The 25,948-nt window shown below is 43.3% G+C and overlaps 2 protein-coding genes across 5 annotated transcripts in view; one reads left to right on the forward strand and one right to left on the reverse strand.

Annotated features, from left to right (window-relative positions):
- The window catches only part of cdc73 (cell division cycle 73, Paf1/RNA polymerase II complex component, homolog (S. cerevisiae)), a 50,922-nt gene that overhangs the window by 12,951 nt on the left and 12,023 nt on the right, over window positions 1–25,948 (forward strand). Inside the window, exons 9-13 of the mRNA XM_056596496.1 lie at window positions 1,692–1,770; window positions 1,926–1,990; window positions 9,900–9,957; window positions 13,400–13,435; window positions 13,648–13,735. Coding sequence (XP_056452471.1) covers window positions 1,692–1,770; window positions 1,926–1,990; window positions 9,900–9,957; window positions 13,400–13,435; window positions 13,648–13,735 — 326 coding nt within the window. The remainder of the gene's footprint in view (window positions 1–1,691; window positions 1,771–1,925; window positions 1,991–9,899; window positions 9,958–13,399; window positions 13,436–13,647; window positions 13,736–25,948) is intronic.
- On the reverse strand, window positions 850–15,126 carry LOC130387429 (beta-1,3-galactosyltransferase 2-like). 4 transcript variants are annotated; one of them, XM_056596498.1, is made up of 3 exons: window positions 13,613–15,126; window positions 6,607–7,311; window positions 850–4,809 (listed from the first exon to the last, which is right to left on the reverse strand). In XM_056596498.1, the coding sequence occupies exon 3, from the start codon at window positions 4,616–4,618 to the stop codon at window positions 3,371–3,373; it is 1,248 nt and encodes a 415-aa protein (XP_056452473.1). In that variant the 5' UTR covers window positions 4,619–4,809; window positions 6,607–7,311; window positions 13,613–15,126; the 3' UTR covers window positions 850–3,370. The 4 variants fall into 4 exon arrangements, with proteins under 4 accessions (XP_056452473.1, XP_056452475.1, XP_056452474.1 ...); XM_056596500.1 differs by lacking the exon at window positions 6,607–7,311; XM_056596499.1 differs by lacking the exon at window positions 13,613–15,126 and having other exon boundaries at window positions 7,215–7,472.

Consider the following 25,948-nt stretch of genomic DNA (forward strand, 5'->3'; position numbering starts at 1 on the left):
TCCCCGGGACGCATGGATAGTGAGTTTAGTGCGTCCTTTCAGATTTTAATGCGTCAGGGACGCAGGACGCGTACCTGCATCACACGTCATCACGTCGTAATACGATAAATACGTCATCACCAAGCGTCCTCGCCGCCATAACAACAATGGAGAACAACAACGTGAAGGCTGTCGTTGGCCCAAATTTCAAGTAAACACTCGACTTCACTATCGCACCAACGTAAACCCACTCGTGAACCGCTTGCCGCCATTGTTTAAAATGATTGTTGCGGGGAAGAAGGGCATGGACCTATAAAGAAAGAAGGGTCGCGCAAGGACTACGTCATCCAGCTTACGTTGCGTATCCGCGTGTCATCTCATTAGCCTCTGTACTTTGGCCACGGCACACCTCTCCCAAGTGTCCCGTGGCCAAGGGGCTGTTCCGTGCTGGAATATGGATGGCGTGGTCACACTAGCCAAACGTTATAGACTTTAGTATGCAAATGAGCTCGGGCACGGGGCCGCGGCCCTAGTGTGAGTGGCCCCTTACTGTGCGTTCACACCAAAAGCGAATTGCGCTTCAAAGACACTGTGGTCGCTCATGAAAAATCGCTGGGAATATTTCTTTTCGCTTTTGTCGCTTTTGTCGCTCATGACGTACAATTCAATTTTGCCGCATTTAAAGGAGCCGTATGCTTTTAGTACAGACAGCCATATCAAAGACTGAACTCCCATACACTTTGGCCATATTGCAGAGACGGTTTTGCCTGTTGGATAAAGTGCTTTGACAGCAAGCAGGACAGGTGTGTGTGTGTGTGTGTGTGTGTGTGTGTGTGTGTGTGTGTGTGTGTGTGTGTGTGTGTGTGTGTGTGTGTGTGTGTGTGTGTGTGTGTGTGTGTGTGTGTGTGTGTGTGTGTGTGTGTGTGTGTTAAATTAATTATTATATATAAAAAAAAAATCCTAAAATGTAATTACAACCGAGAACAAGAAAACGTTGCGTGCTATAGTAAAAAAATCATGATCTGCACTCATTCGTCAAACAAATTGACATTGGCGCACATGGCTAATTTGCATAGGTGCACAGGACTGGCTGGCTCCGCAAGGCAAATAATGGAACATATTTATCTATCTATCTAGGCCTATCTGTCTAACTATCTATCAACGCGTGTGTCGTTTTAATGTGATGTATTTTGTGTCTGTCCAGTCAGACTTGACTTTAAAATAAGCTATCATTTATTTATTCATAACTCTTCATTTTCGCTACTATTTGCACATAAAACAAAATGTAAATATTGTATTGTAAATTTGTGAATATAACCCACATAGAGATGTCCACTACTTACTTTATTCTTACTTTTATTTTATTTATAATCTTATCTTCTATGCTTGTAATTTATATTTGTACGGAGCATCTGGAACGAAACAATCTCCCCCCCAAGGGATCAATAAAGTTTTCTGATTCTGTAACAGTGACATGTGGATTCTCAACTGTTTCATGCGTTCTACATCGTAATGTTGGGGTTATTGTGGGTTTTGGCCCCTTTCTGAAACATTTCTTAAAGTACAGTATCGCTAGTGTTGCATAAATATTCATGATGCTAGTTTATGTCAATAAAACAACAGGAGTGTGCCTCTATGTGATCTGTACAACAGTATTGAGAGTATTGAATGAGTTTTGTTTTGAATAGTTGTACATTCCTTTTCCTTCTCAGGACCCGTCTGCCAGAAGCAAACAGCCGGTGCCTGCTGCCTACAACAGATACGACCAGGAGCGCTTCAAGGGGAAGGAAGGTCAGTCTGCTGGTTCTCCGTGCCAACACACACGTTGTTGATGCTAACTTCAAGTGCTGTAGGATCAATACAACGGTCCAATGTTGCTTTATCACTTGTTCCGGTTGCGTTGAAGATGCCTAAGGCTTTTGGTTTACCCGTTTTCATTTCTCTAGAAACGGAGGGCTTCAAAATCGACACCATGGGAACCTACCACGGCATGACTTTGAAGTCTGTGACGGTAAGACCCAAGAATTGTGGTTTAATGCTGTTAATGCCTTCTGTGTTTCGTCATTGAATATGTGGAAGGTAAGCTGACTAGTTGAAACAATGCTTAAAATGGAATCGCCTACCTTATTGTGCGCACTTATTGTATGTTGTACTTAGTTATAGTTCTTGGTTGTGTAGCATCTTATCCTATGTTTTTTTGTTGTATTCAGGGAATGGTTTAACCTTGCGATTGTTAGTGCTTGGCACTTGGTTCTCACTTAGGCTTTGACTCCCTGAAGTACATGAACCACGACATGGAGGAGAAAAGGATTTTTGGCCGCGAATGTCTCCCGCTTGAGCCCCGCTTGCCGCTGCCGAGGGACCACCGCCTCTGCGCTGCAGGAGGCGGTGGTGCCTAAGCGCTGAGCGCTGCCGAGGCGTTGGTCCCTCGGCAGCGAGGCTCCGGCGTGAGACAACCGCGGTCAACAATAGCGGGTGAAATCCCTTTCTCCTCCATGTCGTGGTTCATTCTACTCCGGATTGATGTGGAAGAACCAGAGACATCGGAGAACCCGACGCGGCCGTTTGAGATTCATAATATCGTCTGGAGGCTCACAGCTTTTGGCCGTGATAATATATATTATATCATATAGATAGCTATGTATAATATGATATTATTTAGATATAGAGCGTGTGTTCTGGAATATTTACAGAACATGGCTAAGGCTGTGTGTGCCTCGCCATTGCGATACATCCACTGTATACAGAGTGCATGGTACTGTGGCTGTAAGCTGCTCAGGGCCACACCCCCACCCTCCTCCTTGACCCGCCTCTCCTCTTCATTTGCATTAAAGCTACAGACAACGAAACGGCGCATTTGGGGAAAGCTCAATGTGCGAATGGCTCGTAGTGGCTGTAAATCTGCACCACGGCTGAATTTGGGGAACGTTTTCAAATGCTGTGTTTGGGGCCCACTAATATCTATATAAAAGCATCAATAAAGTAGCATGCCATTGATTCTTTAAGAGTAAGTGGTTAACTAGTGGTTATTTCTTCCAGCTGACATTCAAGACTGAAGCGACTAATTCTTGATAATATGGATGTTTGAATTTATTGATTTACTTGAGCATGCCCATGAGAGCACAGGGGTATGATGGACGTAAAGCTTGCATTGTAACAAAACAGCACATTTATTTCTTCTTGAACTGCTTTTTTTTTTTGTTGGACATCAGGGTTTAAACATTTTTGTATTTTATTCATTGAAAGCATAATATCTTCGACTTTCTTTCTTTAAAACCCCATCGGTTTTGAGGTTTCCATTTGCTTACTGGGATATATGGGAATCCTTATCCGAATAAGTGTTTCATCTGTATGGACCAACGTGAAGTCCCCTCCCCACCAGAGTGTGTTGTTACTGGGTTCTGCCTTGGTGCAGCCTTCCCATTTTCTCCTTTAAAGAGTTGATGCAGGCATGGTGCTTGTTGATCTGCAGGTGATTCCAGTACTTGATCAGTTCGCTAGGATGGAACCCATGGGAGGTGATGAGGTGGCTGTACTTGCAGCTAGAGTAGGACACCCTCCAGTGGTTGAACAGGAACTCGTTGGGCGGAGGCACCGGCTCTAACCCTAACCTGGCCAAGCAGATCCCCACATACACGTCCTCCAGGTGCAGGTGCTGGATGCTCAGTGAGGCTCTGTACACTTTGCCCGCCAAGTCTCCAGAGAACACGTACCCCGTCCCAGAGCAGAAGGTGGGGTACTTGTCGCTGGGGTACAACTCCTGCGACATGTACCACTTGCTGTTCTCGTTTCTGTTTGGCGCGAAGCCTCTCATGTTGTTGCCTGTAAAGAAGTCTCTCTTCTTGAGCAGTGGCCTGAGCAGCTTGTGGATGAGGTACTCTGTGTTGACGAACATGTCACTGTCTGTCTTCATGACGTAGCTGGCCCGCCGGCAGTGCAGCGCCACCCAGTTCATCCCCATCAGGGTCTTCACCGTCAGGTTGTTGTATGCATCCAGGAAGTCCTGCTGGATGATGTCGTGGTGCCGAAGGCTTTCCGCTTCCAGCATCTTCTGCTGCAGGTGTCCCAGCTGCCCTTCGTTGGCTCCCAGCAAGAACAAGCGGGCGATTCCAATTCCGGGGGTCACACTCTCGTTACCCCACGTCTGTCGAATGGCATCCCTGGCCTCCACCTGGCGAGCCTCTGTGGCTATCAGCAACACCAGGAAAGGTGGAGCTTCCCCCTCTGGGCATTTGTCTGGCTCGTTGATGATGTAGGGGTATGGCCCGGAGGTGAGCCTGCCGCTCACGCCTCCCTCTGCGCTCTGGCTGGCATTTTCAGCGTTCAGTGTCCTGTTGAGCACCAGGTTGTCCTGTGGTGAGGCGTTGGAATCCTCCTGGAGGGAGCTGACGTTGTTGAAGTTGGGCAGTGGATCGATGACGAATCTCCACAGGCTGCTTCGGGAGCTGAGGTTCCCTTTGGCCTTGGTGGAGTGTAGCCCGCCACTGTCATAGTCCATGGGATGGCCTGTCCTCCACGGGGTGCCTGTCAGCCCCGGCAGCCAGTCCTGGTGGACCAGAAAGACCAGCACTCCTAGCAGGGAGAGTAGATACAAGAGACCTGCCATGTAGGTGCAGCAGTGACGCCGCCTCCACTGCATGTTGTCTTGGGTGGGGTGAGACCGTTGGATCCAGTGGGGGCCACACTCCTCCAGTCAGTGGTCGTTTGCTCCTGAGGCCTGGAGATGATGGGTTTGGCATGGATCTCTAGGTCCAATGTTTATGTCCAGCTTCCATGGAAGTCTATCCCGCTCCGAGGTTTGGGCCCGCCGCCATGTTGCAGTGTTGTTATCTAGGAGAGGGATAGGGTATGTAAATCCGAACGTATATTGAGTGTCTTAAAAATAATAATACTGGAGTTGCTCTTGTCACATTATAGTTTAGGGATTATGTTTGTTGGGACTTTCTCTGTGTTGCTTTGTATTTTTAGTTGCTCATTCATTCAACAAGTGCTTGGGTTCTGAATGTAATCTGAGCCTAAAAATAGAAAGTCAAATAGATGGTGTGTGGGTTTCTTCAGGAAGGATGTAAATACAGATGGCCACACCCTTGTGCAACAGTCATATTCACATTATCTAGTCTAACTGTCTTCATCTGCACTGACCTGATTCAACCAGAAAGATTGCCTTTCAATGCAAAGAGGATTTAAATATTGTAAAGTACAACATTTGCAAAAATGTTGTTGACTATTGCAAGATGCTGAGGCGGCTGGTGTGTAATCAAGACAGCCTATCCGTTTGCTTTGTCGTTAGTTGGCCACTCACCCCTCGGAGTGAGGAGTGTTGTCACATTGTACAGAATGACGCACACTAGCCTCTTAAAGGAGCCCCACGAGACAAAGAGCTGTTTGTAAGAGCTCACAAAACCTGAAGCCCAGCTCTCATGGATGAGTTACCGGTAGTGGAACGAATTAGGGGAAGTTTTTTATTTGTATCTCATCTGGCACAAGTTTCTCGCTCGATTTATAAAAAAAAAAAATGTGTGTGTGTGTGTATGTGTATATACATGTATATATGTATGTGTATATACATGTATATATGTATGTGTATATACATGTATATATGTATGTGTATATACATGTATATATGTATGTGTATATACATGTATATATGTATGTGTATATACATGTATATATGTATGTGTATATACATGTATATATGTATGTGTATATATGTATGTGTATATACATGTATATATGTATGTGTATATACATGTATATATGTATGTGTATATACATGTATATATGTATGTGTATATACATGTATATATGTATGTGTATATACATGTATATATGTATGTGTATATACATGTATATATGTATGTGTATATATATGTATGTGTATATATACATGTATATATGTATGTGTGTATATATGTATGTGTATATACATGTATATATGTATGTGTATATACATGTATATATGTATGTGTATATATATGTATGTATGTATATATATATATATATATATATATATATATATATATATATATATATATATATATATATATATATATATATATATATATATATATATATGTATATGTATATATATATATATATATATATATATATATGTATATGTATATATATATATATATGTATGTATGTATGTATGTATGTATGTATGTATGTATGTATGTATGTATGTATGTATGTATGTATGTATGTATGTATGTATGTATGTATGTATGTATGTATGTATGTATGTATGTATGTATGTATGTATGTATGTATGTATGTATGTATGTATGTATGTATGTATGTATGTATGTATGTATGTATGTATGTATGTATGTATGTATGTATGTATGTATGTATGTATGTATGTATGTATGTATGTATGTATGTATGTATGTATGTATGTATGTATGTATGTATGTATGTATGTATGTATGTATGTATGTATGTATGTATGTATGTATGTATATATGTATATATATGTATATATATGTATATATGTATATATATGTATATATATATATATATATGTGTGTGTGTCATCATTAGGGTTACTGTTTACTGGTAGGTGGGCTTAAACCATTCCGTTGTATTCAAGTAATCAACTCAAGTAATGAGCTGAAACCTCACCGTGTCATGGCAGAATCCTGTCATTGAAGGATTCCATTCCCAGTCCCAAACGCTGGTCCCCGTCGGACCTTAAGGCGTCTTGTGTCACACGGCTGCTCAGGGTCGGCTAATTTGGCCTTCTTTTCTGTCATTGAGTTTCAAGTAGTCCATGCTCTTTAACCACATCAGTCACTGAACTGCCATTCAGATGGAGGGTTATGTTCTGATTCCGCAAGGGGGTCCTGGTGTAGGTGGAGCCCTGCCACCATTCAGTCCACGTAACGGCTCCGCACATGAGGAAGTCTGCGGGCAGGGCCCTGGGAGTCCTCCATCGCTGGTCGTCTGCCTGTGGCGCTGTCCCCTTGGCTGTGGTGAAGGGGAGGTGGCTACGAGAACTGTGGTTCTGCTGCTGTTGTCACCCTGGCAAGCCCTGTGATGGTCGCTTGCATGATTGAGGAGGGGGAGGGGTTACTGCAAAAACGGCACCCCCGGTCCCTGTTCAAGTGTTGTCGAGGCAGACGGATGGAGATGAGGGTCCGTGGCCACTCTAGATTTCAGCTTGGCGTCCGCTCTGTTCTAGCCCTCCTCTCAGATTGTGTAATTCTAGTTGTAGCGCTGTCTCAGCTTACCAGTTCTACTGCTGCATCACCCCGAGTGATGCCCTCTTCCCTCTATATCTCCATCGTCGTCGACCTCCCCAGTGCCGTGTGCCATGGCGCTTCTGTTCTGGAAAAACACACAGAGGGGTTTGACGATAGTGAGTGAGCGAGCGAGGGAGAAGGAGTAGTAGGAGGCTGGGCTATGTGTGCTTGGTCTGATGAGCTGCTCCAGGCTGCGTGTGAATAATCCCCTCCTCCTCTTGTGCTCTCTCCCCTCGCTCTCCCTCGTTCTCTCTCTCTCCCCCTCTTCGTTGCTCCATCCCCCCACCGTTGCTGCTTTTTAATCTTTTCTTCCTTTTCCTGTCGCTGTTGCCGTGGCACCCTGTTCAGTCGTCAGGGCGTGGTGTGATGATGTTGGTTGTGGGGTGCGGGGCGCTCCTGACTGACGCCCATCCTGCAGTAGTCATAAGCATGTGTGCAGCCGCAGTAATATGAGGTTAACGGCGTTCCAAAGGACTTTCTTTGTTACCTAACAATAGCTTTGCACCATTATTTATTCTTGCATATAAATAGATCTTGATGCGTATCTCTATTGATCTATAGATAAAATTAGATGGATATCTTTCAGCCTCGAAGATATTATCAATCTTGATTTAACTTATTTTCTATGGGACAATCTTTTCCCCATCACTGTTGTCAAGTCCCTACAATTTATTTCATGGTTTCACTTCCTTGCGAAACCAAGCCTCAAGTTGAAATGAAAGGTTCTGATTTTGGTCAGACAACCAAACTGTGGGTGGGGTTTAGCATTGCTATTGCCAGACCAAGCTCAATCGTAGAATGAACGTTGGTCTGGGGAAGCTGCTGTCATTTTCTTCAGCACAAGAGGCGTTATTAATGGGCCAGTTCAAATGACTCTACGCAATTGGCTGCTTGCCGTCGCTTCACTTTCATCATTGAGTTAAACCAGCCAATAGCGCGCCAGGGGGAAAAGTCAGCTTGGTGATTGGCTCCTGCAAAAACGTCTCAGAAGTAGAAAGAAATGGATTGCTCTTCTCCAGACCCTTCTGCAGGGCGAACTCAAATCCCTGGCAGAATGGGCGGGGCTACCCAGTCTAGGTGGGGGTAGTATGTGTATATATAGAGCTAACTCAGGATGTGGGGTGCCAGCAGCATGTGTTTCCAGTGTGGCACTGGCTGCCAGGGCCCTCTGTACATGTTAAACTCTCTCCCCCTGAAGGATATCATAGTTCAGTTATTGCTTTTGATTAAATGTCTGAACTCTTTCCAATAGAGTGATTGAGCAGACATTATACACCAGGGATTTCCAACCTTGTAGTATGAAAAGACTTTCTAGTCTGGCCATTTGTGTGTATCAGAGGGGAGGGTGCATTACCACATGCCAAAGCTTGTAGCGTCGCTGATGACTGATTGGGAGACCAGACTTCATAGTCGTTTGGTGGATTACAAATGATTGGGTTATGGGGGAAGTGGAGCGAACTTTTATACACTTCGAAAGCCTTGCTACAGATGTGCTTCATGTAATGAAACATTAAACAGAAACCAAATGTAGCAAAAGTTACCTATTTTGAATGGCTTGAATGGTAGAGCTGCCATTGCAGCTTATCGGGCCCTTTGTTTCATTACAACCATTGCAAAATGTTCAATGGGTTGACATATTTTTCTTATAATGCCAATAGTATTTTATGTGTAGATATTCATTTGTATGGTAAGTATGCCAATCTTTTTTCAGTATTCGGATTTTCGTGTTTTTTCTTACAAATTTTAAATACCAAAATATGAATGTTTTTATTAAAGTCTAAGCATATTTGAGCATGCATAAGACTGTATGACTGAATTATTATTTCTTAGTTTCTGATAGTTCGGTACTGTTAGGATACTTAAGCCATTTACCCCCAGCCATCATCGCTTTTAATTTTCTTTCTTCTATTCATTTATTAAATTTATAACTTATTTAGCAGCCATTTCGATGTTTTAGTGAGTCCAAAAGACACAAAAAGCCATACCTACTTGGCTGTTGTTCAGTTGTTAATTTACAATGTTTAGCAATTTATTTATTTCTAAATATTTGTATCGTTAAAATTGCACAAATTAATTCACTGTTCTTGTTCTTGCTATTTTGAAAAGGTGCTGATTTATTAATTCTATATTACTATTATTTAATATTTAGTGTTCATATTAGTGCAAATAATTGTTGAATGTAGTACAGAGTCTGTGGTCTTATCGCGCAAACAGACAGCGGTCAGACAGCAACCCCCCATCCCGGCCGGAAAACCCCTCCACCTTAACTCACAAATTTGCTTCGGGAAACCCTGTTATTTAGTAAAGATGAACAGAACAGGTAGCAAAGTTTGGACACCTTTTAGTATGCATGAAGCTCTGATGTAACCAGGTAGAACTCAGACTGAGTATCCCAAAGCCACTGGCGTCGACTCGTATTGCTGTTTTGCGTTATTCAAATAAAATTTGATTTACTAATTGTACCACTTTATAAAACGATGAGTTGATAAAAAGGTGTTTCAGCAGCAGTGGTTCCTGCCTGCTGCCTGTTACAGTGAAAGATGCACACTGAATGGACTATTTTTTCAATATTTAGATATTCGTTTGGAATCCTAAGGAATATCGGATTCTTGATGTATTCAGGCCTCATACCGATGCAGAGGGGTCTGATTGGTCTGCTTGATGTGTCCTCAGGAAGGGGCATCTGCCAGGAAGGCCCAGGCCCCAGTGCTGCAGCCCGTCCCTCGGCCAGGTGAGCACCAACCCAAACCTGGACCAGCTCCGTCCACTTCTTCGTCTCTCATGTTGTTCTTGAACTGTTGTGCCTTCTACCCGGGCACCGACGGTCCACAAGGTCCTGGCCCAGGGTATTCTAGGGGGTCTTGACTAGGGATGTGCATTTCTGGCAAAAATACTATTCGATATTCGCCGAGAAGTATTCGAATAATATTCGAAAATCGGTCAATCAAGAACCCCCCGACGCACGCACGCAACTCGGATACACGCGAAACAATGACACAGGGAGAGGCTTTTATGATTTGTATTAAATCAATCTGTTTATTCAAACAACTGCGCCATCAACATTCAACATCCAAATTATTTAAACTCTTAAGCTCCAGCCCATTTTTAATTTTCTAAATTGTCTAATATGCTTGGTGTTTGAGTTGTGTTTGGTGTGCGAAAATGACTTATATGTGCTTGTAATGGAGTTTCTCATGTTTGATTTGATATTTCTCATGTTTAATTCTATATGACTATTTCTACATAATAAGGGCAGTGTTGTATGCCTTTTGCTGCGAGAGTGATCATGGTCTTACCAAATCTGGGGAACCTCGAGTTTAAGAAGTTAAACGTGGGCTTAGGCAAAACAGATCGCTATTTATTTTGACAGTGAAAATTCAATTAACTGTTCATATGAAAATGTGCTATGCCATAATGATTTTAGGCATAGGTTAGCGGAATAGAGTTGTAATTTTAATAATGAAAGTAAGTGGTCATAGTCTTGCACTATCTAAAAGAAAAATGTTCGGGATGAAGACGGGTGCGTAATCTGTTGACAATTAGTCCATCTTCGGAGAACACGCGCTCTGATGGCACTGACGTAGCGGGCACAACCAAGTATGTGTTTGCCAATTTTGTCAGGCGGGAATAGCGGTACATACTTGTTAGATTACATCATTCTCTACACTAGCCCTACTAGGGATGGGGGTGGGGGGTCGTTTTATGGGAGAATCAGGACTTTTTGCTTCCCCAATAATCTTCTGGTTGACAAAAAAATTGGTTTGTTTAAAAAATAATTTCACAAATTCAATATGGTCTTAAAGGCCCACTATGCAACTTTTTTAGCCAAAATTACATTAAGTATGCAGGTTGAGAGTTATGCTGATGGTTCTGCATCCATTTCTGGGTCGATTGGTGGGTGTGTCATTTACCCATGTCGCCAGTGAAAAAGCGCATATGCAACTTGATCTGTTCGGACCGGGACAATCCGGATGTGACGCAACGGAAGTATCCTCAAAAATGTAATCAGATTGTAGTTTCGAAAATGCTTTACGGCACAGACACGCACCCAAACTTGGCACCGGCTAGATATAAACAGCCAGTTGCGAGGCAATTGTTGCATTCATCATGGATCAATCGACTAATGGTACGGCCACACCAACCGCGTTACTCGTGTTGGATAACGCGAGTAACGCGCCTAACCTGACGCTTGATCATTGTGTGTCACAAAAATGGTTCAACGCGCCCAACGCGCCTGTGGCTGCGCTAGAGTCCGAGGTAGGAAACCCAAACGCCGCCGTGTTTGGGTACATGATAGAGTTTAGATCGGGTTAGATTAAATGATCTCGGATATAAATAACAATCTCATCTCATCGTCATCAGTTTATCCGGGGTCGGGTCGCGGGGGGAGCAGCTCAAGCAGGGGGCTCCAGACTTCCCTTTCCCGGGCCACATTGACCAGCTCTGACGGGGGGATCCCGAGGCATTCCCAGGCCAGTGTTGAGATATAATCTCTCCACCTAGTCCTGGGTCTTCCCCGAGGTCTCCTCCCCACTGGACGTGCCTGAAACACCTCCCAATGGAGGCGCCCAGTGGGCATCCTTGCCAGATGCCCGAACCACCTCAGCTGACTCCTTTCTAAGTAAAGGAGCAGCGGCTCTAATCCGAGTTCCTCACGGATGGCTGAGCTTCTCACCCTATCCCGAGACGCCAGCCACCCTTCTGCGAAAACTCATCTTGGCCGCTTGTACCCGCGATCTCGTCCTTTCGGCCATCACCCAACCCTCATGACCATAGGAACGAAGATCGACCGGTAGATCGAGAGCTTTGCCTTGCGGCTCAGCTCTCTTTTTGTAACAACGGTGCGTTAAAGCGAACGCAATACCGCCCCCGCTGCTCCGATTCTCCGGCCAATCTCACGCTCCATAGTACCCTCACTCGCGAACAAGACCCCGAGGTACTTGAACTCCTTCACTTGAGCGTTGAAAGTTCAATTTTCTGAACTCCGGGCGTTGGTGCTTTACGGCACAGACCCCCAAACACGGAACCGGCTCGATATAAACCCAAGTAAATAAGGGATTGTTATATTCATCATAGATCAGCCGACTAAAAAGAGACAGAGAAACAGAGCAACAGAGAGGCCAGACACGAGTAAACGTTTTCAGGAATAGCGTGAACTGAAAGAAAAAGAAGACTGCAAATCAGACGGCGACTCGGCCGTGTTGCTTTTGAAATTGAAAGTACCCTTTGGTGAACTTTGTCTTCGTGGTATTCTTGATGTTGATAGTCTCTGTACAAATGTGTTTGCTCAACCATTTTGTTGTGAGCCCTGTAAAAATTGTTTTCTCGACCGTTTTGTTGTGAGCCCTGTATGTTTCTAGCTTGCTTGGTTGCAACCATATAAACACCTTTGTTTCCATGGGTGTTTTGCTGTTCGTCCGTCTCGTCCCCCAGATACAGACTGAATCCCCGAATCCAGGTTCTTGTTTATTTAGATTATTATGTTGGCCAAAACTCTTACACTGATTGTTCTGTTCAACCTAAGATAAAACAATTATAATCTAGGATATAAATTCTCCCCGTCAACTATAAAATAAAGGATGGATTTATGTTTATTGCAATACAAATACACCATTTTAAAAATGTATAACCTTGCCTACACTTTATGAACATCTACTTCGGTCATGGCTCCACGCATTCGCCGGCTTCTTTGAAAACAAATGCACATGGCTCGCGTAGAAGTGCATGGGGAAGGGTCGTCAACGAGTTGTTACGACAGTGTTGTGAAATATCTGCTACGAAGCTGTAGGGGGCGCTGTGTAGAGAAATGTGCGTGCCAAAACCAAGAAAACAGCGAAGAAATGCCCGAAGTTGCATAGTGGGCCTTTAATAGAGGCAGCTATAGTTTGTTCCACAATCTGTCTACAACAGCTTTGTTCTGTGTCAACAACCAATTTATCGTATCAAGCTAAGTACAGAATAACTATATTTCTGGACCATCAAATCAAAAAAATATCGACCCTCAAACAATGTTTTCCTATAAGTGGTATCGTTGTGTCTGACCGATACTGCTGTTCACTCTAGTGTTTGTTGTTCAACTGATGTGGTATTGTCTTTGTGTGAAAGGTCTGGGTGAGAAGCTTTTAGGGAAAGCTCTACACTGCTCTTACAAGATTTTCCTCTTCTCTTTTCAGTGTCTCAAGCCAGACCTCCACCAAATCAGAAGAAAGGTATCTATCCACTTGAATCACATTTACTGATTGTTTTTTATAAATGTGCGAGTGTAAGAAGCTTCATGGAAGCAAAGAATTTGTTTTTATTTGAGAATGATTTTGGGACAATACACCAACAGCCTCTTCAATCAAATGGCATTTTGAATGATTAGGGCCCATCTGATATGAATATACCTGACTGTAGTCTCTTGTGCTCTGTGTGTTTTCAGGATCTCGGACACCAATCATCATCATCCCAGCCGCCACCACCTCCCTCATCACCATGCTCAACGCCAAAGAGCTTCTGCAGGACCTCAAGTGAGTCTCCTTCTCTTTGGGCCTGTGCAGTAAAAGTGTGCACATTAGTCATGTGTTCGCACATTTGTTGCTTGTGCGGTAGTGTTTGTAGTCTTTTTTTTTCTTCATGACGACCATGTCGGCATAAGTACTAGTGCTATAAGTGTAAAGCACCAATGGGTCTGAAAGCCTGAGCACGGAGGCAGAAGGTCCATGGGTCCATCCGCTCCATAATTTAGGGATGGTGGCAGTGCTGCCAGATTGTGCCATTTTTCCCACCCAATCTAGCAACTTTGACCCAAGATCAATCTGTGAACCTAATCGTTTACTTATTCACAACATACCAATAAGTCAGGTTACGTCATATAAGTATTTGGGTGTTTTTATTGAATGCTCTGGCGTCTGTTCAGCTTTAAAATTGTCGGCCACCAAGAACAGGGCTACCTACAGTTGCTGTATGAAAAGTCAGGGCTCAGTGAGGCACATACGATTCTGAATGATCCAACCCACATACTGAATCAGGAAATGGGGTTGCAACCATCAGGTAGACGAATTAGAATGCCTAACTCCAGGTTCAAAAAATATAAAAACTCATTCATCCCAGCTGCAATTAAGATGTGAAATAGTAACAAATGACTGTTACCTAGTATTTATTTGATCTATCGGTCTTAAGGTACGGCCACACCAACCGCGTTACTCGCGTTAGGGGCCTTGAAAATCTGCATTTTTGCATAGGGAACCATTGGTCTAGGCGCGTAGACGCGTTACACGCGTTGAAGTGTTGCGTGAGGGGCGTTAGACGCGGCAGACGCACGTAATTACGTACGTTAACGCGCCCAACGCACCAACGCCCGGAGTTCAAAAAATTTAACTTTCTGCGCTCCAACGCGTGATGCTTAGCCGCGATAGCCAATCAGCGTGGAGCTTGACCTGACGTCACTGGCAGTAGTGAGTAGTGACGCTTGCACAGAAGCATACGGCCGACATCTTTCTTTATTCTGGGTGGAAATAGTAACATAGTTACGCCATTAAATGCGTTTATGGAAACATTTTTAGCGAGAAATGTGCATTTTACTTTCATAATGTTCGCTCGGTGAATGTGAAGGATTTTTGGTTTGATAGTTATGACGAAGAGGGAACGCTCCGTTCATTTGCATGGACAGAGTCTCTGGTTGCTAAGCAACCTAAACGTCTTGGCGGACTATATCTCTGCTGATCAACACTACGAATGCTGGAAACACACCAGACACACCATGTGAAGTTATTTAACCCGATTATTGTTATTTATATCCGAGATTATTTGGCCCAATCTGGCAACACTGAATCATGGATGTATTGTACGATACCGTAACTACAGGAATACAGGCCGCATCGTACATAAGCCGTACTTGCAAACAACTAAGGCTTGAGGAAACTACGCCCCCCCCCCCCCCCTCCCCCCACGTGCTGAAAGTCAAGACACTCTTATGATGTGTACTAATTTCAAGTGTTTTTCATCGAAAAGTTGCAGCATAACAAATGCATGAGTCCATGAAAATACTTTCAAATTCTTTGTTTATATCGAAGGATTTCTGTGCGCTTTGAAGGATAGTTATGGGAGTAAATCTGTCATCGGATTTAGAAAATAAAATGTATTTAAAAATATTAAAGGTTGCGTAGGTGATTCGCTTTTTTGGCCATTTTTGCAAAATTACTTGAAATCCTTATCATAACCCGCTTACAGCCACTGAGTTAGAAGTACTGACATGAAAATTAAACTTGTCAATCATCTGTGGAACGGGCAGGGCTCGAAAAACTCCAGCCAATCATTTCCATTGCCACCGAGTTTCATTGGACAGTAAGTACGTCAATCAAACGGTAGTACTGCACTCCCCCTCCCCCGCGCCCCGCGCGCGACCCCTTCGTGCAGTACTCGTGACCCAGAGCTCGTGACCCAGAGCAAGCTCCTGTTTGTTGTTATCCTGCGGTATCTACTGGAACTAGTTAATCCACATTTGGACCTAGCAGTAGAAGACAATTTCCATGGCAGACAAGACGCCACCATCCCCACCACCACCACCACCACCACCAGCAAAGAGAAGGAAAACTCTTTTTCAGAGAGTAATTGATAATAAAAATGCTGAAAGAGAAAAACTGAAATCAAGAATAATCCTAGGCGCTGCTTTTGAACGTTTGCGGCAACTGAAGGACGAGAAGGGTCTAAAAACCGATGCTTGTGTGGCGGTTGACCTAGTTTCAAAGTTTATACCGTTTATACTCGGTAATACCGGTGTTGAGACGAGTGTATTACTCGGTGTGAAAATGTCCACACCGCGGCAACCCTAGTGAAAACCAGGACTTCCAATACAATTATATGAAACAAACATACATTTTCTAAAAATAGTAATGATTTATGTGACCGTTTAATGTTTATAACATCTGGTGCAACCATAGCCGCGAGAACGTATTCTCAGCAGGGGGTGCTGGGAAAAAAAAACCCGGCCTGCACTAGACTCGCAACTCGTCACATTGATAAAAAAAGATATATAGCAGCGCAGCTCAATTACACCAGTGCATGCGCGAACAGTTGAAAATCGATCGTTGTGTTCACTTCCTTCACACCATGGTTCACATCCAGCTGCTCACAGAACAAGTTTAGCGCACCACCGCTACCCTCACACTTTTTCATATAACCTTTTTTCAGCACTAGGACATATGAGCATTAAATAAATGCTGCGTCTCAACATGCCTTGGACAGCAGCGAGGATGACTCGCTTTGCCACGGGCCGAAACAGTTCGGAGCTACCACAGCCAGAGCGAACACAGCGGGGCAGAGGAGTGTCAGGAATAGTCTTTGGTGTACACATCAGTACGGCCTATTTGCACTACTGTTTAGTGGCAATGCAGTGTTTTATTCTATGCCTTTTTATTTTCGTATATTATTTCAATTAATACAATTTATTTATTCATGAAATCAAGATCTGGTCTTCAAATCTTTTTTCCAAATATATAGGTCGTATTACAATGGGGTTTGTGTTTATATTCGGACCAATACGGTACAGCGGACGCTCACATGACGTTAAGCATTTCCTGGTGCATAATGTGACGCTTCAGAACCTAAAATCCCGTTTCTCCCCGTTGATACGACAACACATAACCGGCGTTTTCAGAAATCTCCAATTTGGCCGGAGTTTTTAGAAATGATCGTTTTCTGTGATAAGACAGGGCCTCGGACAGGGGGTGTTGCAGCACCCCCAAAACCCCTACTTCCCGCGGTACTGGGTGCAATTTACAGCTGAATGTAGTGCCATGTTGTTAAACGAAAACCTACGCTAGCCTGGCTCGCTCTCGCGCATCTTGTTGCCGCTTTCACACCAAAAAGAACCGAGAGCCAGTTCCGGGCTGGTGCTAGGGCCAGTTCCAAACTGGTTCCAGCCTTACCCCAGTTAAGAACCGGTTGGTTTCACACCGGCCAGAGCCAGCCATAGAGCCGGCGTGAGCAACGTCATGACGTCACTACAAACGTCTCCGCTAGAGCTTGGACAGAAGCATACGGCCGACATCTTTCTTTATTCTGGGTGGAAATAGTAACATAGTTACGCCATTAAATGCGTTTATGGAAACATTTTTAGCGAGAAATGTGCATTTTACTTTCATAATGTTCGCTCGGTGAATGTGAAGGATGTTTGGTTTGATAGTTATGACGAAGAGGGAACGCTCCGTTCACTTGCATGGACACGGACTCATCTAGCTGCGTTGGCGCGTTGACGCGTTGAACCACCACACAATGATCAAGCGTCAGGTTAGGCGCGCAGAAGAACCCTCGCGCCAGTTTCAAACACAACAACAACAATTTCGTCTTCGATTCAATCCGTGTATGGTTCGTTCTTTGAATATTCCGATTTAAAACAAAATCAGAAAAAACAAAAAAGAACCATACACGGATTCACGTCCATTGTTTACTTCGGTGTTTTAAAAAATGCCGGTCTTCGTTGGTCTTCCTGTTTATGAAGGTACGGATAACTCCGCCCCCTGCCACCGGCGTAAAAGCGGTTCTAGTTCTAGCCCAGCTCTAAAGTGGGGCCAGAGTTGAACCGGTTTTTAGGGGCCGGAGCCGGTTCTTTGGCGGTGTGAAACCAAAGCCCTGGCCCTAGCTCCGAACTGGCCGGGAACCGGCCCCGATTTTGCGGCAGTGTGAAAGGGGCATGTTCGCGCTCGTGCATGATTGCGCGTCCAGGTACTTGGAATGGGTGGAGTCAGAGTCAGCGTTGAAGGAGAGGGGGTAGGACCATTTGAGTTGTGTATTTTCAAAATCTGCTGGCGTTTCGCAAATCGCGTACCCAACCTTTAATGCAGTTAAATAACGGAAATTATATCTGGATTTTTTGCCACTGAATTAAAGCCATTGAATTTATAGCACTGAATATTTATGAATTGAAAGAACTTATCGGATTTGTTTTCTTCTGAATTTAACTATTCAATGTCCCCAAATTCAGCTTCATAATTCAATGTACGAAATTCAGAGTTAATATCGGGGGACCCAAGGAAGAGCAATCGATCGTAGATGCTGGACGATGTTCAAGCAAGGATAGCGAGCGGGTGTTACACCGAATTCTGCGACCCACCGAAAAGTGTGACCCCATGGGGCGCTGTTGCACCTTTTCGGCAACATGCACAAGTTTGACACATAAACAGGCAGGAAGTCATTCGGAAACATGCACGACCCTAAAACGTAATGTTTGTATCGTCATTGATCACTCGGAATTGGTGCATTCGTTTTGGGACACTGGGCTCGCGTTAAGTGATTGGAGCAAAACGTTTGATATTCTTCTGTGGTGGCATAATGAGCACGCAACGAGTGCGCAGAGCTGACAGTATTGCGCACGATTTGCATGATGCAGATGTGAGGATGAAAAATCCTCACGTAAAAGTGTTAAAAAATCAGGTGTGCATTATAACAAAAAAAACATAAGATCCACCCAACCCCCCCTCAACATGCTATTCAAATTCAGTGGCAAAAAATCCAGATAATTTATTTCAATGCATAAATATTCAGTGCTTACATTTCAGAGGCTTTTTATTTTCAAAATCCGATGAGACAGATTTACTGTCAGGATTTACACTATCCTGACAGTGTCACAGGCAGTGTTTCCCACAGGATTTTTGGAGACTATGGTGGGTGGCTCGCAATCCGGGGTCTGGGGGGCATGCTCTCCTGGGAGAAAAATTGGAATAGATTTCATTTAAATGAATCAATCTGGTAAATTTTGAGAACCAAATATGACATATCAATTACTGACAAATGACTTACAAACTGCTGATTACTGATATGAATGTTGATGACAAAATGTAAAGGGTCATGTATGTGACGTAAACGCGTACGCGACGTGAGCAGATCTGAGCAGTGTTTTGCGTCTTGGCAGTGTAGACGGAAACGTTACGGCGGAGCGTATTCAACTTTTCCACTCTGGAGGGTGGTTTCAGATTTATGCGTTTTCATGCCCCAAAAACGCTGTCACCGTCTAAACGAAAGGCACTTCCGATAAAACATTTTGTCGTTTTTACCCGCAAGCGTCCTCGTGTAAACGGGGCCCTAGTTTGAGAGTTTGAAACCTGATTAGAGAATTATGAACAAGCTGAACATGACATTCGGTCATTGCCACTCATTCAAGAAACACAACATTGAACAGCAGCTGAAATTCATCAGGCAATCAACATTCAGGCTCATTCGTTTCCAAGAGTCTGACTGCCAAGAAACAGTATGGCATTAAGGGGAACTTCTTGGTTAACCATTTTTCTTCCGTTAGTGTTCTGGACTACAAATGTTTAATTTCCCCAGAATTTCAAAGATGTTTCAGGTATATGCTTTTAAGAAAGCCCTTAATTCACTTGAGAAATGTGTGCTTGGAGTTTTCTGGATGTTGTGTGCTTATCAATAGACATTTTGACCATGTGAATGAGGCTGCAGTTCAGGTTTATAAGTGTCTCATTGGGATAATGCCTTGTACAGGTGATCCTTAGGATGAGAGTTTGAATCCCGATTAGAGCATAATGAACAAGCTGAACATGACATTCAGTATTGCATTAAGTGGAACATCTTTCCTTCATAATTATGTCATATTTATATATCTTACATTAGTGTGTTCTTGACTTTTAATTTTGCTCGGACCCCGTTAATCACCGCTTGCGGTTACAATTATAATTATTATAATGAATACTATTCAATTCATAGATTCTGTGCATACCAAATACTCTCTAACTCCCCTACACGCATACATTACATCGACACACACGCACACACTCATGGCTGGTTCAGACTACATGATTCTCAGATATTCCTCCACGATTTTAACATTTCCCACTATGCGATCACAGAGCCAGGAAATCGGGCTTTGTCTCATCGGACAACTGGCCAGACTACAAGATTTGAGGGTGACCGGTATATTTAACGTTTTCGTTCTTGCGCTCCGCCACCAACGTATCATTCCTGAACCGGTTCGGAATGTAAAATAACGTTTGTTCTTAACGTTCCGGCAGTGTTATTGGGCCTAGTCTATTTTTGTGGTCGATACCTTACAATATAATAGACCTAGTTATTGGTATTGGCCCTTAATTTACAGTTTTCTAAATACGTAAAAATCATAAATCACAGGCAGCATCCAATAATATTCGTGATATCCATCTCACATACCAGGCAGACTGCTGCTGACTGTAGCCTATATTCTATGATAAACATAATTTTGTATCAATCATTTCTGGATAAGTGGGCTAGAAACTCCTTACCTGTTTGTAAGTTGTATCCATATTCCATGGAGATCTTCAGATATAGAGGCTCCCTCAATCATTTCTAACCCCGCCATAAGCGAATGTGTTGTATTTTGTATGTTGCTGACAAATACCCAAGTCTCTCCAACCACTTCCAATTTAACTCTACATTTCATTGTGCAAATATTTAAAATCCCGACTTTGAAACGACATAAGGCCTTGGAAGGCAAAATATATTATCTTCACAGCCCTACATTACAAACATAATTTCCAAATCAATTTCACTGTGTGAGTAAGGCCTATTTAAGATCGCAACTGAAATGGCATACGGCCTCTCGCCAGGGTGGTTTTTCATGAATATAGGCTATGCTTTTGTGAAATTTTATAGGCTATTTAGAGAACGGAAAAATACCCGTTATTAACCGGTTTTGGGGATTTCAGAATAACGTTTCTGTTCCGGAACAGTTGAAGACCATTTGGTTTTCGTTTCCATTTCCGTTCCCCGTAAAATTCTGTTAGTTTTTGGTTTTCGTTTTCGTTCTTTGAACCGGTTCGGAGCCCTGGTTTGAAGACACAACCGGACTCGTTCATTCACTAAACTGACATGCGAAATTGTCGCTCTCCTCGCGCACCGTCCACTCACTCGCTGAAGTCACTCACACACACATTGCCATTCTCGCTCACACACATATGCTACTCTTGTAACAGAAGCGTAGTGTGTACTGAATACATGTTGATGATGATACACTTCCTATATGGGGTAACTGCATTGGCACAACACCGGCTTCCTCATCACAACATTTCTCGCGATCAACTCCAACTCAGCCCGCGATTGACTGGTAGAACGCAATCGACTGGTTGGGCACCCCTGCTCTAGAATCTTTACTTGTATCATTAACGAATACACGCAGCAACAACGCAGCAGCAAAGTGTAAATAACAATGGATCCCGAGTTCCTATACTAGGCATTATGATGGCGGTCCTCTGCGTAGTGCATTGAAGTCTAGTTAGTAGAGATGCGCGGATGAGCTGTTAAGTCTTTTTTATTTTTTTAGCAATTGATTCCCGCAACCGCCCGATCATCATTGGGGTGACCAGACGTCCCGGTTTTGCAGGGACAGCACCCGATTTTGAGTTGCGTGTTCCGCGTCACGACAAAAGCCTGTCGGCACGCTGAAATGTCCAACCACTATGAAATGTCCCCTGTTGTCAGCGATTACATAGCCAACGTGGTCTTATTATAGCCCATTAACTGAAAGCCACATAGAAAGCATTAAGCATCCAGCATAGGATTTCAACAATGTGTGTGAGGGCACACGCAGCAGGGATGATCGTACAGTGGAATGCTTATGGAAAGCCAGCGGACGAGCGCTGAGCGACGATGTTCGCATTTCAGAAGCAGGGAGATTATAGAAAAATATCAAATTTGTCAGTTTGCCATTTGTCTTGTCAATATGTTAACCTACATGTTGTTTATTTATTTCAACCGCTACCCGCCCGCAATTCCTACAAGTATTCATTTTTTTCACGCAATCCACCCACAACTGGTGGTGGGGTTCCCTCCCTGTCATCAATGGATATGTCATTGCGATTCCCCCAAATTTCTGGCATGCCAAACTTATCGTCGTGGGGTTTTCGAACGTCACAGACGAAATATCGCAGATCGCAAGCATGTCACTTTACAAGACCTCGTCTCGACGCTGACTTTAAAAAATTGTGTACGACTCGCAAATTTGTCTGCGACGAACGAATGGGCCAAAATCAGGCTGAAATTGTGTAGTCTGAACCTGCCATAAAGAAAGCTGCCCTAGACTGCTGGGTTTAACCCAAACAAAGTAACACAGATATTTGGAGTTTGTCTTTTTTTATGGCGGCCGAAATTAGACTATGGCGGTGCGCCATTGTCTCGACAATGTTCGGGAAACACTGGTCACAGGAGTACATGCAGATCTCAAGACTGCGGCCAAAATGGTCACACCTACGACCATTTACCCTACATGCCCACTACCTCCGTCAGTCAACGGACGTGGGAAGGCGTTGCTGACTGATGGGGGAGTAGTCTTTGCAGATGCATCCGTCAGCCAATCAAATCGGTTCGCCGGGTTCTTCCCGCTTCTTCCTGCTTGTTGACCCGCTTTCCCGCTTTCCAGTATCGTCAGAGCCCGAGTCGCGTCACAGTGCTTACATTTCCATACGCGATCTGAACATTTTTCAACTTTTTGACTGAGCCGAAGGCTCCAACGGAACGGACGGATCCACAATGCATTGCGCGTCCGTCCCCATTCAAAGTCAATGGAGATCAGTCAACTGACGGAGGTAGTGGGCACGAGGCGTGTGAGACGAGGTCATCCTTTACAACATCGCAGCGGTAGTAGGTGACCAAGTTCACCCTAAACAACATGGCCTAATCGTGGTGACGAGCCTCCATGTCCCATTCCAATACGACTGCTGAACTAGTGAAACGGTGAATTTGGTTTTGGACAGTTTTATCTGCATCACACTCTAAAAACTAGGGATGCACCGAATTTCCGGCCACCAAAATATTTTTGGCCGAAAATGACCCAAGAGCGCAATTTCGGTTTTCGGCCGAAATACTTTTATCACCAAAACAACATGGCCGAAACAGAAATTTGTGATGACGCAAACAAAAAGCATGGCCAGCATATGCTTGTCTGGATAAGTGCCAATATGTCTGCGGTGTGGACGTTTTTCAATGTTTCTGAGAAAGACCCACGTATAGCGATTAGCAAAAATTGCAATGCCTTGATTTTAATGAAGTTAGTACACACAGTCATAGCTAGTGGTGCAACGGTTCACGGGTTTCCCGTGATCCGTACGGATCAACCCACACGCAGTGTTTCCCCCACGTTCACACAGCAGCGGCGCGCCGCCGCTGCTGAATTTTCTCCGCCGCTGCAATAAAAATCCTTCTAATTTTTTTTAATTTTTTTTATACGTAGCTCCTTTTAGAAAATGTACAGCGCGTAACGTCAATTGCGCAGCACGCGGCACATCGTCACGTAAGCAACATCAAAGAAGAAAAATACACAGCGAGTGTGGCAGTTGTTTGCAGTAGGCTACCCTACACGGTTGCAAAGTTACATTGATTCTAGCAGTAGCGAGTGAAGCGGAAGAAAGAAGTAAAGAGAGAGACGGACAGAGAGTGAGAGAGAGTGAGAGAGAGAGAGAGAGACAGACAGAGAGAGAGAGAGAAAGTAAGTTGCTAAAATGTGTCGCTACATGACCACCAGTGTTAAAAACCCTCTGAGCCCAATCATTTTATTGTATCTATAAACCGCAACCTCCGTGCCGCTTTTCCTCTAGTATTGTGTGTTTGTGTGTAGGCCTATGTGTGTGTGTGCGTGTTGTCGCTCTTTTTGGGATCACTCAGCCTTTACAGGAGCTTATATCCAGTCAGGAATTTATAGCCTAGGTATTTTCGGGAACTTTGAAAAATGAATCCATACTGTTAGATCCGATGTTGTTCTTTATTGCCATATAAAATCCGTTTTAATCGCGTATTTTAGTTAGGGATTTATGCTAATCGCCTGTAAGCATGTGGTCATTAGCATAAATGCAGGGAAAAAACCTAAGGACTTCTTAATAGATCATGAATAGTTTCTATTATGTATAACTTATATTTATTTTATAATTTTCTCATCACTTTTTGACTCCCAAGACTAAGAAGAAGTGTTTTAAGCAATAACAAGCTTATCATCGCTCTCTTGTCCTCTTCCCCTGACTCTCACTGTCTCACAAAGGAGCTGAGCTCACCTGAGGTCTATTTGTAGTGCTAAAGCTCACACTGATTGGTATTCAATTAGCTTTATTTTTTATTTTTCATGTGTGTCTGTGTTCTTTTCAAATTTTAGTTAGGTTTATAATTTAAAAAGATGTGTTTTGCCCATTGTTGCAGGAGATTTCATTTTTGAACAAAGTGTCATATGTAAAAAACAGTTATGCTTTGGGCATAGCAACCATGTTTAGTGTTTAAGCATTAGGCAAAAATCTGTAAATAAATTGTGCAAATTATATTTGCGTTGTGGCATTTTTTGTTTAAATATTACTATACAAAAATAAAAAAATCTGTAAATGAAGACACAAAAGGCAAAGTTACAACACCAATAATCCCATCTACAGTAATACACAGGACTGTTTGGATAGGATTTAAGTGCATATTCTCCTCTCAAAGTGCACCAGATTCATGCATTCCAATGTAAAGGGTACAAAAAAATTCATGCCCCCGGACCCCCCTAGAGGGATCGGGGACCACACCACCGCTGCTGAAAAAAATCCTGCGGGAAACACTGACACGGTTCGGGACGCAAGTGATCCGTGTATCGGCTGATAAAAAAAAAAAGTTGTGCGTTCACGTGATCAGCGCATGTTTAAAGGACAATTACGGTATTAACAACATCAAGTATCGTAGCGAAATACAGTTTCTGTTGTGTTTTATTTGGCGTTCCGTAAATCCCATTGAAATGGGAAGCGGAAGCGGACATGTTTATGTTTGGTTGTAGACTTTTCGCTCGGTTCTCCACATCAACAGCAGGGCTAGAGCCGAGCGAAAAGACTACAACCAACCTCCCTTGCAATGAGCAATGAGTCTTCCAACCGAAATCAATGGATTTACAAAATGCCAAATAAAACATAACAGAAACTGTATTTCGCTACCATACTAACTTAGGGATTATTTACTATCCATGTTAAGAAGAAGGAATAATGCCTCAGAATGCAATTTTTATAAATATTGACTATGCTTAAAGGAAGCAGGATTATTACCAAATTTTTCACTTTATTTTGTTTTTACACGTTTGAAGACTTTATTTAAAGTCACATTTGTCTTGTTATCTTTATTGTTGTTGTTGTTGATCCGAAAATGATACGACCCGTGACTCAAAAACCGTGACACGATCCGAACCGTGAGTTTTGTGATCCGTTTCACCCCTAGTCATAGCCATAAATGCAATGGTACTAGGGTTGCCGCGGTGTGGACATTTTCACAACGAGTAGCCTAATACACTCGTGTCAACACCGGTATCACCGACTATAAATGGTATAAACTTTGAAACTAGGTCAACCGCCTTGGTTTCCTCAGGTTTCGGTTTCGGCCAAGAATTTTCATTTCAGTGCATCCCTACTAAAAACCAAAGTGCAATATCACGTAGGCTCCGTGAGGAGGAAGGCCATGTCTTTCTGATCCGCTCTTGGTCCGAAATGAATTTGCACTGTAGCATTAGAGCAATTGATCCTGGTCATCCACTGTTATTTATAGGGCACAAGCTATATCGTTTGCATAATGACGCTGTACGGTAGATGTATTCTGTCACTAATAACGTGTGTGTGTGTTTTTCTACCATTGATGGTGGATGTCTCCAATTTAATAAAAAAAAAATATGAACAATGAACAGTAAGTACCTGTCTCAGAATTAGATAAAAAGGTAAATATAATCTGAAGTAATTAGAGGCTTCTTCGATCAGTCTGATCTT

This window comes from Gadus chalcogrammus, chromosome 8 (assembly GCF_026213295.1).
Source record: "Gadus chalcogrammus isolate NIFS_2021 chromosome 8, NIFS_Gcha_1.0, whole genome shotgun sequence".
NCBI classification, from domain to species: domain Eukaryota; kingdom Metazoa; phylum Chordata; class Actinopteri; order Gadiformes; family Gadidae; genus Gadus; species Gadus chalcogrammus.